Source organism: Eucyclogobius newberryi, unplaced genomic scaffold (genome assembly GCF_026437365.1).
Source record: "Eucyclogobius newberryi isolate DKJ021-1_F unplaced genomic scaffold, fEucNew1.0.hap1 SCAF_1, whole genome shotgun sequence".
NCBI classification, from domain to species: Eukaryota; Metazoa; Chordata; class Actinopteri; order Gobiiformes; family Gobiidae; genus Eucyclogobius; species Eucyclogobius newberryi.
This window is the reverse complement of record NW_027315723.1, coordinates 36,700,114-36,719,393: the sequence shown is the minus strand read 5'-3', so window position 1 is coordinate 36,719,393 and position 19,280 is coordinate 36,700,114. Positions and strand designations below refer to the sequence as shown.

Genomic DNA, 19,280 nt, shown 5'->3' with positions numbered 1-19,280 from the left:
AGTATCGAGATGCCCAGGATACTTTTAGGCATTAAAGGTGTAGGGGGAAAGTAAAATGATTTGTATTCAACGGAGGAAGACGAGAATCAAAGGTGCATATAACGAATACACATGGAATTTTCTTAGCGCGCTAGTTCTTAGGGGGGAATTATATAGACATAGGTGATAAACCCAATACAAGCAAAAAAGAATAACAAATACATTATTAACAATTCAAAGCATATTTTTTATTATTACTATTGGTCTTTTATCTTAGATCTTTAGGTCTATTTAACCAGCCAGGCTTAAACAAATCAATAAAAACATCACAGCAAGAAACAGGGGATAAACATAAATAAATGTCTCAAACTTCGATTTCAGGTTATTTTTCCTTAGAAAATACAATCTTTTTGCCTTAATTATAGTCCATTAATGAAACGTATATGCCTATTTGACCAAATGTGTTTCTTTGGTTTGGTTTTAGCATGGTAGGCTTTTGATTTGATCACAATACTTAAATCTGACATTAGAGCTGCAACGATTATTCGACTAATCGTGATTAGTTGACGAGGCTATAAAATCCGAGAATGTTATTTTTACAATACAGACTCTAGAACACCCAAAATACAAAACGTTATAACAAAGACAGTAACATTTTTTGAATAACATTTTCAAAACAGAATATTATACTATATATATATATATATTATACTAAATTATACTATTTCAGATTTTAAAAAAATATTATTTTTAGAAGGCATTTGGTTGGTATTCAATGAAAGTATATATATATATATATATATACAATAGATATAATTGGCTGGTCGCCCAAAATATGAATAGTCAGAGCCCTAATCTGAAATAGAGACATTACTGTTTTAATTTAACATAACAAACTTATATTAAAATGCTATAAAACACATTTGCTTTATACATGCACTAAATGTGTTTTATTTATGCTACAACATATTTGGTATATCTCGGTGTTATTGCCTGCATGTCCATCTCAAGAGTGACCACCTGTTTCCCTTCTCACCTCACGCACTGCATCGGACACAAATTAATTTTCTGCAGCTCTTGAAGGCTTAAACCACCAGCTCCTGACGCCCCTGGGCCCCTCCTCTCTCTGGCCCCCTCCACCGCTCCCCTCCTCCCCTCTTCCTCGTCAAACCGACAAGTAAATCCCTACAATTAGCAGATCCATATTAGCATATTAACCTGTGCTTTTTTTCCAAGGCGCATCCATATCTAGGTCACAGTGGCCATTTTCTTAATTGCTTTTCGCTGTTTGTGGCGCGTTTGCTGCTTGGTCCACTCGCCCTCCATTATGCCAGTCCGTATTATTTTGGCTGGAGAAGTTGCAGACTTGAAAAAGGGCCAAAGACGAGCGACTTAACGGACACAACAGCCACAACAGACTCTTTAACAAGGCCAACACATGCGCACTAGACCGACGCGCGCAGACTGGGTGAGCAGACAGCATTGTGCGCTGTTAGCTCCCAATACAGTGTCTCTTTAAACAGTATTATGCATGTCGATGGGCTCATTATGGCCTGGTACTTGCACTAAACGCGTCATCACATGTTATCACCCCGCGCCGAAGTCTTGAAGCACAACTGAAAGACTTATCACAGGCGCTCTGTTTACTGTGGTAGCAATAGGCCACATGACTGCAGGCTATGGACTGATCTATTATAAATAAAGTGTGGCCCACCATTAAACCAGTCGGCGCGCAGAGGAAGCACACGAGGAGAGACTAAAAAGACCTGACATCCACGATATATATATATATATATATATATATATATATATATATATATATATATAAATTGTGATTATTATTATACGTATGTGTGTGTTTATATTTTATCACCATACCAATCACACGTTTTAAAGCTAATATAGTTGTTGTGTAACCTTCACTCACATGAATCTAGAATTACGCATGGAAAGCCTGTCTCCTTTTTTTGGCCATAAAAAGTGTCTAACAGGCTTCATCTCTCAGAAACCTTTGGGGCTGCTCTAAATTCTCGCCTCTGGGCTGCGGGCTTCCGGGGCCTTTCCCCTCGCTCCCTGCCTAGTCAGGCGGCAGATGGACTGGCTCCTGTCCGGGACATCTTTGCGCATCTGGTACCGCACTCAGTCTCCCCAGCCCCCGGTAAAGACTCGCTGTCACCCTGTTTTGAGCCCAAAATATCAGGACCGTCACAGTGCAACTGGTGCTTTGAGTTTAAAGCACAACAATAACCCAAATTACACGATGCGTGCTTAAGTTTTACCATGGAACTAAGAATATCCTCACAACTTGCACCCCAAGCGTTAATAAATGTCCTGTTTGATCAGTGCCCGATCAGAGAAAGCGGGTTAAGCGGCTCATATTCCACTCCAGGCCTGTGTCAGGACCATTACCTGTCCGTAGTATGATCCAACTCGCCCCTCCCCACCTTTAAAGTCTTCCCTTCTGGCTGGTATCCGATTTAGCATCGTTGCATGAACCCAACATGAGTATGAAACCTATAATTACGCAAGGAATCACTTGGTTAATTGACACAAAGGCTCTCTTTCTCAATGCCCGGTGGCCTTCCCATTCATCCCTCCTCCTTTTCCCCATGTCTCAAGCAGTTTTTCCTTTTACCTGACATGCGACAAGAGGCCTTCACCGGCCAGTCGGTCGCGCAGAGACTCCACATTTTGAGCCCGAGGCCAAATAATCGGTAATTAAAATATAAAAGGCCTTGGGAAGTTTTTAAGCAGAACCCCCTCGTTTCTGAAATAACTGTTTAGAAGAAGAGCTGCCTATTTCATATTACTGTCCAAGACATTAACAGAGTGCTTATACCCACAATAGAGGGGGCATCTAAGGTATAATATTGCTGTTGTTATTAATCCCGGCAACAGATGGGAAGGGAAATATTCCTTAATTAAAATCTAGTCAATCCGCGTCCTAGCGTCACGTTGCAGCTTTACCAACACCAGCGGGTCGCTTTGGAAACAGTTAAAAACATCCACAACAGCAGTGATTATTGCTGCTCGAAATTAACAGGCTATTGGTCTATCTCTCCTCGTGTGAGCAGCTAAGACGTGATAGGCAGAGCTCTCCTCCCATCTCCATCTCCACTCTTCAGGCTGTGACCACGAGCTTTTCATGCTTTTGTTGCTTTCCCTTGTGGCCTTAGGGCACTCCAGCTTTAAGTGCATCACTCCATATTTGTGTCATTAGATGTGGGATTTAGATGGAAACGTGCAGTAGACCTCCACCTGTTACTATATTTCTTAGTGTGATTTAGGGTCAGAACGCGTGGATAATGTGAAATAAAGCATTTTAAAATAGCACACTGTATCTCCCTCTACAGCTCGTGCAGCTCGAGCAGGACCACCCTGAGGGCGCTTGTTCAGGTGAGTTACAGCTTGAGGAGAATAGAGAGAGAAAAGAGAGGAGAGGGGTCAGGAGGACTGCAGACTAACCGAAAAATGAATTCATTCACAAATCAAATAATGAATACAACAGTTATTAGGAGAACTGCAATGAAAAATAAGTTATGCATGATTTTGGGGACAAAATACATGTATTTATATTATTAAATGCAACAAAATTGCATTAATAATAATAATAAAGAATAACAATGTGATTATATAGACTATAAAATAACAATAATAATGTTATTTTATTAAAATTGAGACAAAGCAAAAAAATTGTTTAGATTTCAAAATTAATTTTACGGTCAAATGTGCTGGAAATCTGTGCGTAAAAAAGCAAAAGCGTGTGCGTAATTATTGGCATCAAAACAGTTATAAACCCAACAAAAATGAAAATAATATCAAGGCATGCATACAAATATATAATTTAGAATACAATATCGTTCGAACTAAAATACTTTCTAGAAAGAGAAAAAGATCAATTAGAATAAATGTATATTTATAACATATTCACGCTAATATAGGCTATAAAACCAAACTTACATTTTTCGTTGAAAATCCAGACAATGAAAATAATTCATTTGATAAAAATAAAAACAAATAAGAAGCGCATAAAATGGAACAGCAGACTCGGTAAAAAAGACAAACGGGTCAAAAAAGGCAAATGTCCAGAAAAGGCGAGAAAAATGTTGAAAGAAGCAGTTGGTTCCTTATTAAGGCGTAGATACAATATTTATTCCGTGTCTCCTGGGATGCTCCGCTCCGTCTATTGTCCTCCCATTCCTCAGTGCTGATGCTTAATTTTCAAAACTTCTATATTACCAAGGGACCTACGACATCAGCCGAGAAATACCCTGCAAGTACAAAATCCGTGCGCCAGCCCCGTCCGTGCAGAGGGGAGACGCTCGCGTTCCGCCAGCTTTCTGTGCCGTTTGCCTTTTACGCGCGCAGCAAAAGGAGGATTTTTCAATTTTTCTCTCGCTTTTCAGAGGATTTTAACACGAGTTTTATTATTCGACCCCGGAGCCAGAAAGAGAGGAAAGACAAACACGGGTTACTTTGGAGAAAGCACAATGTCAGCGACCTTCCCTGGGCTTGTCCACGACGCCGAGGTAATTCAATTATTTTTAATTGAAAAATACTTTCAACAAGAGTCGGAGATTGTTGTCTTTAGATTGTTTTAAGAACTCGCATTAAGGCTTTGCAATGAGAAAAGGAGAAGCAAATGAAGAGTGGTAGACGAGGCAGTTTTCCTAAAGCTACAGATTATTTTTTATTTGTGAAGTGGAAGCTTGTTGTGATTAGTGCATTTTGAGGCGGAACAGACTCTCCACGCGGCTCACCTCCCTCCGTCTGAGCGGCACCACTAATAATAATAATATCTAACAGCATGCCTTTAAAACGCTGCGAGCAGAGTGACAGGCATGCCAAAGGGAGGGGAAAAATACCGACGGCTCCTGTTGCCGCGTCGCGTGGAAGTGACATCTCCTTCAGGTGGAGTAGCGTGAAAAAACGCTTTGAGTGTGTTTTGGAGAGTGTTTTTGGCGCAGAGCAGGGCTGATGCTAAACGACACCATGTCTTTATTGTCTCCTAGATACGTCACGACGGATCAAACAGCTACCGTCTCATGCAGCTCGGGTGCCTGGAGTCCGTGGCCAACTCCTCGGTCGCCTACTCGTCCTCCTCCCCGCTCACCTACCCGGCCCCGGCGGGGACCGAGTTCGCCTCGCCGTACTTTTCCGCCAACCACCAGTACACGCCCCTGCACCACCAGTCCTTCCACTACGAGTTCCAGCACTCACATCCAGTGGCCCCCGAGGCCTACGGGCTAAACTCACTGCATTCGGGCCAGTACTACCAGCAGCTGCATCACGGAGAGCCCGCGGACTTCATCAACCTCCACAGCGCACGCTCGGCTCTCAAGTCCTCGTGTCTGGACGAGCAGCAGCGGCGGGAGCTCGGCTGCCTCGACGCCTACCGCCGCCATGACCTGTCTCTGATGACGTCACACGGCTCTCAGGCCTACGGCGTCGGCATGCACCACCCGGACCAGAGGCTGCTGCCCGGGGCCGGTCTGGGCCTGCCCTCGTCCGCTGGCGACGACCTGCAGGTATCAGTCCCCCTGTAGCTCACCAGAACAACCAGGCCCCGGCTCTGGCCCCTGCGCTTGGCCCGTTAGAGCCGCACAAAGCCCAGTGCACCACCCCCTTTTGTTCTGCACTATTTCCAGAAATATTGAACAGCACCAGATGTCTAAGTCTGGTCGAAATGTCAGTCTGGACGTTGACAGGCAACCATAGGGCTCTGGTCCTGCTGTGGACTAAATCTAAAACACATTCAGATAGATTTGTTGAGCACAAGTAAACGTGAGTGAACAGGGCGCAGGCTAAGCTCGTGTCAAGTGTGCACCAGCCCGTTTCTAAAGGTTAATTGACTAGAGTCTATTCAATCCTTTTGTCCAATCCGCTCTTTATTTCTGCACAAACACACGTGACCCAGACTTTACATAAATCTTGTGGATGTAAAGAAATGGCGAGATGAAGCAGCGCGGCTTGTGTGCTGTGTGTGTCCGCCTGAGACTGCGGGAAAGGCCGGATTAACGGATCGGGCTGCGGGCACAATAGGCCGCTCGAGTGCCACAAAGCACCGTAGTTTATCCAATTACAGACTTAACGTCAATCAACTTTGGGGTTTACGCAGCGACATCTGAGCGCGTAAGACGCGGCTCTGGTTAAACACACGTTAACACACTCACTAATCACTTCAGCCGTTTATTTGTTTACTAACAGGCGTTAAGGCGCCAGCAGCATTCACACTCCAAATACTTTTATTTCAAATAGCAAGTACAATATGTCGGATATTATTTAAGACAAAAATACATTTATTTTTGCATTTTATATAATTTTGTGCAAAAGCAAAAAATATAAAAATGTTCGACTACATTTACTTAGGCTATCACTGGGCTATAAACTACAAAATAATAATCATTACTTGTATTATTATTATTATTATTATATTATCAAGTCTACGTGAGTAGGATTATTATTATTATTATTATTATTATCTAATAATCTATGCTGTATATAGGCATAGTTTACACTCATAAATGCACATATATGCACGCATACATTCCGTAAAAGATTACTAAAATATTTTAGACCTATTTATCTTTCTTTCTCAAATACATTTATTTGAGACAAAATGTAATTTGCCACAAATAAATAAATAGGCGCGAAGCCCCTAAGGCTTGTTCCGGTGCTATCCTTGGCAAAGCAGCCTTATATTTCCTTATCCTATTTGGAGAGCCGCGTAAAGACGCGCTAATGCAGAATTAATTCTGGGCTTATTATTATAGTGAGAAGAGGTTGGATTTGTTTGGCGAAAGCTCAGGTCCGGGGTCTTATGAGAAGACATGGGCGCGTGAACCTGCCCACAGTGCACCCGTGGATGTCTGGACGTGGACATGGAACAGATGTGGCCACGGTCTCGTGCAGCCCGGACGCATCTTTGAGGGCGTTAAAGAGATTTTCATGGTGAACAAAGGCAGCTGCCACACCTTTCCTCGGCGCGGGGCTAATTCATGCAGGACCTCTGTGCTTTTTGTATATTGATTCTATAATCACTTTAGCTGCGGCCCCCGAAAGGAGCCGCGCCAGGACTGCTTAAAAAGAGCTAAAACACGCTGCTTTTTACACTCGGTTTTAATCAGGGCTGCTTGGGCCAGGCCTGAGGCGCGCACGAGGGATTAACTGTTTTCTGAATAAAAAGCGTGTGTTCTCTCTCTTGATGACATTGTTGATATGGTCTGATTCTGGAGCAAGATGGCGGCGCAAACAGGTTTTAGCACTGCTCCAGCTTCATATAACTTATTTCTATAGTGACTGTAGGTCCCAACAGGTTGCTTGTTGCTACACTTACTCTGGACACTTTCTCGTTTTCTTCTCAGAGTGGGTGAGGCCTGCTGCGCCATCGCCTGCAGCTTTTCAAATTAGACTCGTTTCTGCTCCAGCCGTGAGGCGCATCCTTTATTTTCACTGTGCCCTCGATATTCCTCAAAGCCCTTTAAGTGATCTGCACTTTCTAACAAAAAGACTATACTAGAAACTGTTCTGAGGACGAGGGTTGCAGCTGCGAGGCAGGGAGGTGTGCTGTGAAATTAAAGAATATTTAACTGGTGAAACAAATAGCATCAGCTTTTTCATCTCTCTGTTTAAACAGGCGCCATTTTGAGGACTTATGGCCCCCAAACGATTTTTTCAGTGTTAAAGGCGCACATTTTTCATCACTCTGAAACATTGTAGATTTAACTTCTTTCTTTTTTTAATGCTATAATTAAGTTCTATTCATCTGTAGCAAACATGGATAGTTTGAGATAACAAAACCTATAATCTAAGTCAGTTCATTTCAATGTAATTTAATTTCAAATCAATTATCGATTGTATCCTCTCATTTCTTTCATATCACATATGCATTTAAGTATTACCAAACAATTAGATTCACATTGGAGCAAAATGGCAGCATAAAGCAGGGGGAAAATGACATTTATGAAGTTGACTGAAGTAAATCTAGTTGACACTGTACCAGATTAAGGTTATTGTTTATAAAAACATTAGGATTTATTTTATTTTTCCAACATTTGGTTTTGTTACCATAGTTTAGGTTTGGTATGTTTTATGTTATTGTATTTATTTATTTATTTAATTGGCCCAATGGCTTTATTAGACAGGGCAATTTTAGCTTGGAACTGGGATGAAAGAAGGGTGAATATACAGCTAATTGTTGAAGCTGGAATTCGAACTCAAGCTGCTTGGGTAAGCTGCTAATATTGTATTTCATTTAACACATTTGTATTAATTGGCCATTGTTATTCTCATTGAAAAAAATAAAAGTCCAGCAAAGGGAATAAATGTTGAAATACTGAAAAATACTAATTCATATGAATGCAATAACTCAAGATTCCACTTGTACCCCACCTGTTACTAACGACTCTGTTGGTCTCCACAGGGCTCCGTGGAGGCGCAGTGTGGGCTGGTGCTCAACGGCCAGGGAGGGGTCATCCGCAGAGGTAAGCCCCGCCTCCTCTCATACCTCCTGGACCCCCTCACCCAATCACACCTTCACCCTTGCTCACCTTTATTCCCGACAAAACATAGACAAACTGCAGCCACACAGCTTTAAAACACGCCGCTGTCTCCTGTCAACATGTTACATGACTAGCACCGGGCCCTCTGCCTCTCCTCGTCCTCCCAGAAAAACCCACTGTCACTCAATTAGGCACTTCGCTGCACACAATGTCACCGGTGTCAGCAGTTTTGTGGCAGTCGTGTTAGCAGCCTGTACATCCGAGTTTACATTAGCAGCAGCATTTCCTGCTTTTGAAGTGGAAAACCTGTAGGCACTTGACGCACAGCTCGTCTGCACTGAGCAGGCAAAACAGCACAGTCTGATGGAATATTTATGCTATTTAGAGGGGCACACACTTGATCAGAAAGACAAACATTGTTCTTGATTATTGTAGGGCATTAAGATGCCAATAGAAGCAAACACTGTTACTAGATGCTGTTGTATAACTAATGCAAACTGACAAAAACACCTGGGGATGATAGGTTTACAATGACAGATGAAAATATGTACATGAAACAAGCATTTTGGTGTTGAAAATAAAAGCACACACCTCTAAGCACAAGTAAAGGTGAATGTAAACACACTTTTGCACCAAATGATGAATTAAGGACTTCTGCAAACAACCAAGTTGTTTCTGTAGATTTGTTTGAATAGTAGTAGCAGTAGCTGACATAAAATATAAAGTGGAGACACTGCATGTTTAACATTTGTACATTCAACTACAAAAAGGAGACTAGGTGAGACTAACATGGCCATGATCTATAAAACAGTCATTAATTGATTGTGCTTTTCAGCAGCTCAAACAAATCAAACAAAGGGGAGAGGGGGGAGAGTGAATCATTATTTATTACTGAGGGAAACAGACCTGTGGAAGCCCGTGTTTGCAGCGTGTACCCAGTGTTACTGAAGGAGTGAAGGAGCAGACGGTGGAGCCTGGGCAATAATACTGTGGAACACTGTGTCCTTGGACAGTCTCTGTTATGTGCATGTGTGAGTGCCCTCATGATAATACACACAAGAAGCAAACACTCTCAGGCACGCAGGACTGCCAGTGCAAAGGGAGATTGTGTCTCTGTACAGACGAAGGCTGTGTCTCTGTGTAGAAGTGCAGAGGAAGATTGAGTCTCTGAGCAGAGCAAGGCAATCTGTGTATGGAGGCTGTGTCTCTGTGTAGAAGTACAGAGGAAATTTGAGTCTATGTGCAGAGGAAGGCTGTGTCCGTGTAGATGGAGGTTATGTCTGTACAGAGGATGGCTTTGTCTGTGCAGTGGAAGGCTGTGTCTGTGCAGTGGAAGGCTGTGTCTGTGCAGAGGAAGCCTTTGTCTCTGTGCAGAGGAAGGCTGTGTCTGTGCAGAGGAAGGCTGTGTCTGTGTAGAGGAAGGTTGTGTCTCTGTGCAGAGGAAGTATGTATCTCTGTGTAGAGGAAGTCTGTGTCTGTGCAGAGGAAGGTTGTGTCTCTGTGCAGAGGAAGTCTGTGTCTGTGCAGAGGAAGGTTGTGTCTCAGTGTGGACGTGCAGAGGAAGCTTGTGTTTCTGTGTAGATGAAGGCTGTGTCTGTGCAAAAGAAGACTGTGTCTTTGTGTAGAGGAAGTATGTATCTCTGTGTAGAGGAAGTCTGTGTCTGTGCAGAGGAAGGTTGTGTCTCTGTGCAGAGGAAGTCTGTGTCTGTGCAGAGGAAGGTTGTGTCTCTGTGCAGAGGAAGTCTGTGTCTGTGCAGAGGAAGGTTGTGTCTCAGTGTGGACGTGCAGAGGAAGCTTGTGTCTTTGTGTAGAGGAAGTCTGTGTCTCAGGTTTAATTTTTCATCAGCTTTGGTTGGTGTTGGGGCTTTTCTCTCGGATTGACGCGGGAATCCCTGCGCTATCACTTTCGGTTAATGGTGCGCCGTATTTGGCCCTGAGCTCAGCCGCTGCAACCATCACAACCAATAATCTTTGCTTTACCTCCCGCTCGCGTATCGATAGCTTCTCTGGCCTTAGGCGCACGCTTTGATATGCTAATGCAGCGCGGGGATGGATTCAGCCGAGATCATATTAATGTTGTTCTTTCTGACTGCGGCTTTGGCGCCATGAATATTCACACAACCCTTTTCAAAAGAAAATCACTCAAGAAACGCGGATCCTACTTAGGAGGAGTCGTCTGTGTTTTAATCACTCTGCTCTCCCTCTTCCACTCTTCCCGCCAGCAGCCTCTGTGCACACGCCTCTGTCTTCTCTGTTAAGACATTGCAGCTTTTTAGGATCTCTAAACATTGTTGTTAAAATATGAGGAGGATGACATTTGGCCCGTGTCTCTTTTTCTTTAATTTTCATGGCAAACTGGTAAAAGGCGCTTGATTCGGCGTGTGATCCGCCCGCCGCTCGCGCCGCAGCCCCAGGCTACTCTCCGTTGCTTAAATACCGTTATCGCCTCTGGGCCCGCGTGCTCCACTGACTGCACTATCGGCAATAGCGCTTTTCGATTGCCCTTGGCAACATAAAATACAAACTACTTTGAATCAAAACATTTTTAGGGGAATTAATGTGATGTGAACCCACAGCTTTGAGAGGCGCGCGCCCTGTCAGTGTGCGTGAAGCTGACAGACAGGCAGGGCCTGTTTCGTCACTACCAGACGGACTGAGCACGTGCAGCACACGCTACACTTCCTCACACTGGGCTAGGATATTAGAGGGCATTAGTTCATCAGGCCTGTGCCGGCTGATCCTGACGAACCACAACACTGTCTATCCAGGATTATCACCCAGACCCGCGGCTCTGAGGGGCAGACTCACTGTGATGCTGCACAAGACAGAGCATCAGACAGTGAGACTACAGGTCAGAATCTCAACTCCAGCTCATTTGGAGAACAGAAGGAAACCAAGGCTCTTCTGCTGATGTTGAATTATAGATATGTGGCAGACAGAGCTGCAGTTGGCCATGGCAGACAGCAGCCATGTTGTCCCATAGGATGTCCTCATTCTGCAGCTTCAGCTCAACCCCATTCAACCTAAACTAGCTGCTCATTCCATCGTGTTACAAAGCACAACAGCCAGCTCAAGATAATGTTTAATATGGTTATTCTTCAGCATATTCTTCAGCATATCACATAAACTGATCTGGATTCCTTTTATATGGGCCTATTTGGTCCTGTAGTAGTTAGAAATAAAATTATCCACAATCCATTGACTCACATCATCTTCAAATGCTGTTCTGCACTTCCAATAAGGACAACCATGCATAATGTATTCATTTTATTACATATGAATAAGAATCTGCAGTGCTAGATATATCACAATCAAATCAAAATTACAATTTGAATGGTTGCATTTAGCAAATAGCAAAGACTGATTCAAATAAGAAAATTTCCTCTGCACACACACACAAATGTTCTGACATGTAATTTCTTGTTTTAGTTTATATCAGTTCATAGTTCAGTTTTCTTTAATAAAACATTCAGCCCTACTGCTATGACATAAATCTGTAGTGTAATGTTCAATGTATTTGTATTGCATTATTTTTAAAATGTTTTTAAACATCCCAATAATTAGTGGAAGTAAATTGCACTTGTTTTAAAGATATCAGTTACATTTTTAAGCTATAGAAGAATTAAAATAAAAGTTTGTTTGCACTTTTTTCATATACTGAGTGAGTCTATACAGCGGTGTACTTGTAAAGACAATTGTACATTACAAACTAACACATCATACCTTTCTTTGTCCAGGAGGTACGTGTGTAGTGAATCCCACAGACCTGTTCTGCTCTGTCCCGGGACGCCTGTCTCTGCTCAGCTCCACCTCCAAATACAAAGTAACCATTGCTGAGGTCAAGAGACGCCTGTCGCCTCCTGAGTGCCTCAACGCCTCCTTATTGGGTGGCATCCTGCGCAGGTCAGTCCCACACACATCTGCAAGCAAAGGACATTTAGTGACACTTTGCTTTTGTAAATATGTTTTTACTATACATAGATTCCTGATCTCAATGGAGCTGTGGTCTTACAACGCTTACATTTTGATTAAGTTTGATTTTTGTTCCAGACAGACATTTCACTGATGCAATAAACATACATGACCTGTATTGACCGGGCGTGACAAGAGAATTTACCTTGCGAGTTCGAGCCATATTCGAACTCGCAACTCCACACACACACACACACACACACACACACACACACACACACACACACACACACACACACACACACACACACACAGACACACACACACACACACACACACACACAGACACACACACACACACACACACACACACACACAGACACACACACACACACACACACACACACACACAGACACACACACACACACACACACACAAACACACACACACACACACACACACACACACACACACAGACACACACACACACACACACACACACAGACACACACACACACACACACACACAGACACACACACACACACACACACACACACACAGACACACACACACACACACACAAACACACACACACACAATCATTCAATTAATAGAGAACCAGTGCAATCCCTGGTTCAATATAACTGAAGTAAATTTCTAACAGTAAATATTGGTGTTTGCTGTCTATATCAATGCATTTGCCATGAGATGAAACGTGATCCAGATCCATCAAAAAGCCATTGTAGGAAAAGGAGGCCACTATAACCCAGAGGGCCAGAGGGAGGAGAGGCCGAGCCAAGGCGCGCCAGATCAGACGAAAAGCAGGAACGCACGGGTTGCCAGATCTGTATTATTGATGAGATGGAGAGAGAAGGGGGAAGAGGGATGAGAAGAACAGAGAATATGGCGTTTTGGAAGAAGAATCAACAGAGCAATTTAAATAGTGAGAGTTACGAGTTGGTTTGATCAAAATGTGTACATTTAGTTTAAGAGTCGTAGAACTGTGATAGAGACAGAGGCACAGGAGGTTAGGTTGGGTCTCACTCAGACCTTGTGCATCCTGTTTTAGTGCCCTGGGGCAAGACACCACATGGCATCCTCCAGTTATGTGGGGACTGTAGGGCATCTGGTGTAAAACAAATTATATATTACTAAATAAAGAATGTAAATCATGAAATGAATTAAGCATTTAGCAAAAATTTAAAGAAAAATAGAAAAGAATAGTTTTTAATTTATAAAACGTATGTATGTTTGGCCTTAGCACAGAAGGATCAAACATTTCCGTACAAATACATTTCTGACATGTCATAAATAACTTTTTGGACTGTTTTTTAAAATAGCACATGCCACTTCGGGCACAGAAATATAAATAATATGAGTGACACTAAAGACGAAAACTCAAGGGGACCAGACTTCAAAAATATAACATGATTTAATTGGTTTGATTTTATGCCTTTGAAACTAAATCTATATTAATTTTAATTGGGCACACTGGAGTTTAGGACTAAAGTGATGACAATGATCGTGGTATTGTTTTAGATGATTTTATTCTGCCGTTGTGTCTTTGAGCAAGAAACGCCAATTTGCATGTCATTTTGGCAATGAAAATGTACTAATAATGGTGTTTATTTGTTTGTTTTTTCCATAGAGCAAAGTCTAAAAATGGTGGCCGGTGTCTTCGAGAGAAATTAGATCGTTTAGGGCTGAATCTCCCGGCAGGACGGAGGAAAGCAGCAAATGTTACACTTCTCACATCGTTAGTGGAAGGTACACATTCATTTAAGCATTTATTGAACAGTGAAGTACAAATACAGTCCAGGTGTAAATAGATTAAGTACTTTGTTGTCCCATTGATGACATTTTTCATTTGTTTTCCAGGAGAGGCGCTTCACCTGGCGAGGGACTTTGGCTACACATGTGAGACAGAATTCCCCAGTAAAGCAGTGGGCGAACACTTGGCGCGACAGCATAACGAGCCGAAAGAAACAAGTGCACGCAAGAAAATGGTCCTAGCCACAAAGTAAGAACAGAATGCGTTTTATTTTAGTCATTGGTTGTTATTTTTGTATCTTTTACTGAATCAATGTCAATTTGTCCAATTTCGCAAAAAAGTCTAGCAACCACATAGGCTAAGAAACACCCTATACAGTTTAAGTGGTTTAAGCATCGCTGTTGTTGTTGTTGTTGTTGTTGTGCCCTTGAGTAAGACAAATTATTCATCTATTGCATCTGGCATATCAGCTTTTGTAATATTAAGCCTTTTATTGCATATTCTATGTTTTTCTGCTGTTGTGCGCTCAGGTGTGTCAAGATTATTCGTTTAATAGACAATCACTATTTACCAGGCCCCAATATAATCTTAACAAGTAAAACAAAAAAAATTGTACTCCAAATTAAATCTGGCTGTTATCTTCACATTGTCTTTACTTTTTCTTTCAGAAAGTTTGATTTCATAAAGCTGGTCACGAAAGAAAGAAAATTAAGGCATTCACCGTTGATATGAGGTCAATAATCCTAAATAATCTTAAAATCCTGTGGTTCAAAATATACAAAGGCGACATTTTTGACACCGCAATGAATGAGTTGACATCTAGTAGAAAAACCTTGCAGCTGTTCAATCTGTGTTGCCTGGGTGGTAAAGCCTAGTCTCTTTGTGTCTCTCTCAGGCAGATCTGTAAGGAGTTCCAGGACTTGTTGAGTCAAGACCGGTCTCCTCTGGGCTCCTCACGACCAACCCCCATCCTGGACCTGGACATCCAGAGACACCTCACACACTTTAGGTAATGACATGTTGTCCATATACAAAATAAATAGGTCGTCAGTTACAGAAACTATACAATTGATTAAAATGAAAGGAAATGCTAATCAATATGGTGAGAAAGGGATTTTTCTTTTATTATAGCACGTTGAAGAGCCTTTTGTAGATCCTTTTAGATGTTTGTTTTGAAAATACTGAAAGTACTGTATCAGGGAAAGTAAAATCTGTGACGTCCTCATTTTTTATTGTAGCTTCAATTCAATATTAATAGTTGAGGTGATTTTCTCAAGAAGGGATGGAGTAATATTTTGAGTGCACTAAAATGGAGTTGGCTTTTAGACAAAACACTGCTGAACTTAAAGACGTAATGGACGATTTTTTGCTTATTTGAGAACTCAAGTGGAAGTGCGCATGTGCACTCCCACCGTGCGGACGCACAAAAAAGCCTCGTTGCCACACGTGTGTTTGTTTATTAGCGCGACGGATCGCATTGCATCTCTCATCTCCTGTAGATTTCCGTCTCTTATGAGTCAGCTCGAACTATCTTTCTCTGTCTTAATTTTGTCCTGTACACTGAGGGAACTATATTATGATAGATCCATGCACTTAGACACAGGGAAATGTGCTGCTCTCCTGGGGACGAGCCAGAACGAGGCTGCAGGTGAGCGGTAAGTGCGTTCTATGATTGATACGTGGCAGGACTAATGGCAGTCCTCGCCACGAGGAAATGAGACTCAGATTTGGACCAAAAAATCGTCCATTTCACCCTTAAAGTGACTTCACACTTGCAAAAACACCACATACAAATAGAACAGACCAAATGAAGGCAACATCAGAACCGAACAATGACCAAACAAGTGCGAGGGGGAACGCACCCAAAGAGCAACTTGTAAACCTTCAAATGACGCTAATCGTTTTTTGCATTTGAACTTTTCAAAGCAACGGTTTTAAGGTAGACAAAACTGTCATTTGATACATCCTTCAATGACCCTGGTCTACCTGCGAGGTGCGGGCCAACCTGTGCAGCACCTGAGACGCTGCTCCAGATATTTCATGGTCATGGTTAGGAGTAGCTGGAGGATTATTGCTTTGTGGTGAGCGTATAAACGGCACCTGTTTCCCCCGAACTTGCAGCTGTGCAGTTCGTTATTTGGCGCTCATTTGGGACGAGGAGGAGGAGGGAGAGGCTTGTTAACAGAAATGTCACGTCTATGGCATCATCTATTCAACTGCAGCAGATAACATTGTGTTTTTCCTGTATTTTACAGCCGAGATACAATGTGTTAGTGGGTGCATAAGCAGCAATGACAAGTACACTTCCTGTGCAGTGCAAATAGGCTCGAGATGGACAATGATATCCGGCAAGAGTCCACTGTGAGGTCAGATAAGACAAGGCAGGGTATATATCGACAGTCGGTATCAATTGTATACTAATGGATCAGATATTAAGTTGTTTGACTTGATTCTGAACTTTAGACTGTAGAGAACAACCCAATGGACTTATAAGAGTAAGAAATAGTTTGCAAGTCTTTGGCATTTTGGCAAATATTACTGTGAGACTATTGCAGTTCAACTTTGGAAGCAATCAAGTTTTTGAAATTACATAATATGAGCAGCGATTGTGTCTTTACTTCATCCTGAGGTCAGAGCCGTATGTTCAGGAGATTTCTCTGCTTCAGGGACACTTGTTTGTCTGAATGTGCCTGACAGTGAAGTCGGTTTTAGTTAGAAATAACACAATATGAGACATTATTATCATCAGTGAATTGTTAAAATCAAATCTGAATTTACATTTTCTGCACTCTTTATGCAATGTTGTGGAACAGCTAGTTTTGCACAATTGCAACTATTCTGTTTAAAAAAAAATCTGTTATTTAATTATGTTTTCAACTCAAAATGCAGTCTCCTTATGACACTTTGCATTTATGATGAAGGCAATATCTTGATATAAAAAAATTACTGGATAAATGCTTGTTAACGTTTCATTTTATCTACATATACATATTTTACTACAAAAATGATTTCCAAATTGTCGCCTACTTTTCATTATAAATACTTAATTAGTATTTATGAAAATCTACTTCCTCTACTTCATTTTGCCTCCAGTGGCCTCCAGAGTGCATTTTAAAGGGTCTATATGTCTGTGAGAAAACGTTGAGTTTTTAGAGATGACAAAATCATCATATTGCTGAATAAATTGTATACGTGCGTGTTTTGTTATATAATCAAAGCTTGGCACTGCTAATGCTCTTCTCTCGTCCACAGTCTAATCACTCACGGTTTCGGCACTCCGGCCGTGTGCGCAGCCCTCAGCACCTTCCAAACGGTCCTAAGCGAGATGCTAAACTACCTGGACAAAAACTCCGGCAACGGCAAAACCAGCCAGTCCACCGTGGACCAGATCAACAGCGGGAACACGGAAAAGTCACAGCTCCGGAAAGCGGCCGACAACCCAAACAAAGACGGCAAAACGGAAAAGACTGAGTAGCATCTCTGTGCCTTGGAGCGCTGCGTCTAACAAGAGAGTCAGGTTGTGTGTGAGAGAGAGCGAAAGAGGTTTTGCAACTTATATCTGTTATTTATTGTTAAGTTATTATGAGCTGCAACAAATTAGTCTGTTGTGGAATATGTTTCAGTAGTTCTATGAAAGGTATTACAATGCGCTATGTATTTTTCTTCCAAATGATGGGGAAACAATTTGTTTTAATAGTTCTTCTAGAGGTGAGAAAAATATGGATCTGGCGACATGTAAGTTTAAAGTCAGATGCATTTATGCTTCAAATGAACTGCTGCAGACCACCTGAAGTCAGATTTTAAATTATTTCTTTTAAAAATCAGTTTTGGAGTCACATTCAACAAATTTAACAAAAAATAGTGTGTATTGAACGCATTACTGAATTGTGCTACTGAAAATATGTTTCCAAATGTACTGATGATCTGTGCCTGTGTGAGAGGAGCTTTCACTTAATTTAATATTTATTGATTTTAATTACTTTTTCTATCTGTTTTATTTTTAATTGCACACATTCAATATCAAACAAAGGTGCCATCTACTCCAACCTTTCATAAAATTTGACCAGCAAATTTGTGTGAAAAAAAAAAAAAAAGAAAAATCCAGTTGACTGCTATTGGAAAACTATTCATTTTGTATATTTTATTTTCTCAATAATATAAATAAGCTTCATATCAAGTGTACTTCGCTTCACGCTGAAGTTTACAGAATGTTTTTTTGTTGTTATCATTATTTTATGTTGTACAATGAGTGCCATCATTGATTTCTGTAGCACCACTTTAGGTCTTAATATGTGCGTTGCTGTGTGTGTGTGTGTGTGTGTGTGTGAACGGGAGGTCAAGGATCAAACTTCAAACTCCATTTTGTACAGGCAGCGACATCCCTGTGCATGTCTCTCTTTGTACACTATCCAGATACCGCAACTTTCAGCCAGCACAAGCTCTCCGACATGGACATTTGTAAAGATATATATAAATATTTAAATTACTTTTCTTGTAGGCTTTCAACAATATATATGTGAAAATCCCTACCTTCTAAAACGCTGGTGTTTAATAAAGACGGTTGTGTTCTGCTATTAGTTTTGCCCTTTTGCTTGTATTTTCTATATTTCTGAACATGATTATTATTGGAATTTCCCTTTATTCTGTTTGTCAACTTGTGTATTTGTCTCCTAGCGAACATCTCAGATTAAATTAGGGCGATGTATCTTGCCCAAGGACACAAAGGAAGCATAGAGCGGGGATTGAACTACAGCGTTGGCATGAACTACTTCAAATTATTGTGCAAATCAGTGCAGCAAATTAATCAGATCATTAGTTCTAAATAAGACTCTACATATGCTTATAATAATAATATTATTATAAGCATATGTAGAGTCTATGATTCACATTTACGGTTGGTGATGTCATTTTGGACACTTTGACCCCCACAAACCCAACTAACTGCTAAAATTCTTAAACAGTGGATCATAGACATTTTTGACCCACTTAAACCCTTCTAAAAGTGCTGAAAAATGTACAGAAAGTCTTAATTATTTTAGTTATTATTCATTTTATTTTCATATTTAGCAGAGTTTTTGTTCTTAAACATAGTGCAAAATGACAAAAAGAGAGTGC

The 19,280-nt window shown here is 41.4% G+C and overlaps 1 protein-coding gene across 2 annotated transcripts; it reads left to right on the top strand.

Annotated features, from left to right (window-relative positions):
- Window positions 1-3,112: 3,112 nt before the first annotated feature.
- tfap2d (transcription factor AP-2 delta (activating enhancer binding protein 2 delta)) lies at window positions 3,113-18,188 on the top strand. Of its 2 annotated transcripts, XM_072445198.1 has the most exons (9): window positions 3,113-3,375; window positions 4,386-4,508; window positions 4,992-5,507; window positions 8,402-8,462; window positions 12,218-12,383; window positions 14,043-14,161; window positions 14,273-14,414; window positions 15,061-15,174; window positions 17,418-18,188. In XM_072445198.1, exons 2-9 carry the CDS (start codon window positions 4,470-4,472, stop codon window positions 17,638-17,640), a joined length of 1,380 nt encoding a protein of 459 aa, XP_072301299.1. In that variant the 5' UTR covers window positions 3,113-3,375; window positions 4,386-4,469; the 3' UTR covers window positions 17,641-18,188. The 2 variants fall into 2 exon arrangements, with proteins under 2 accessions (XP_072301299.1, XP_072301291.1); XM_072445190.1 differs by lacking the exon at window positions 3,113-3,375 and having other exon boundaries at window positions 4,086-4,508.
- The last annotated feature ends 1,092 nt before the right edge of the window (window positions 18,189-19,280 follow it).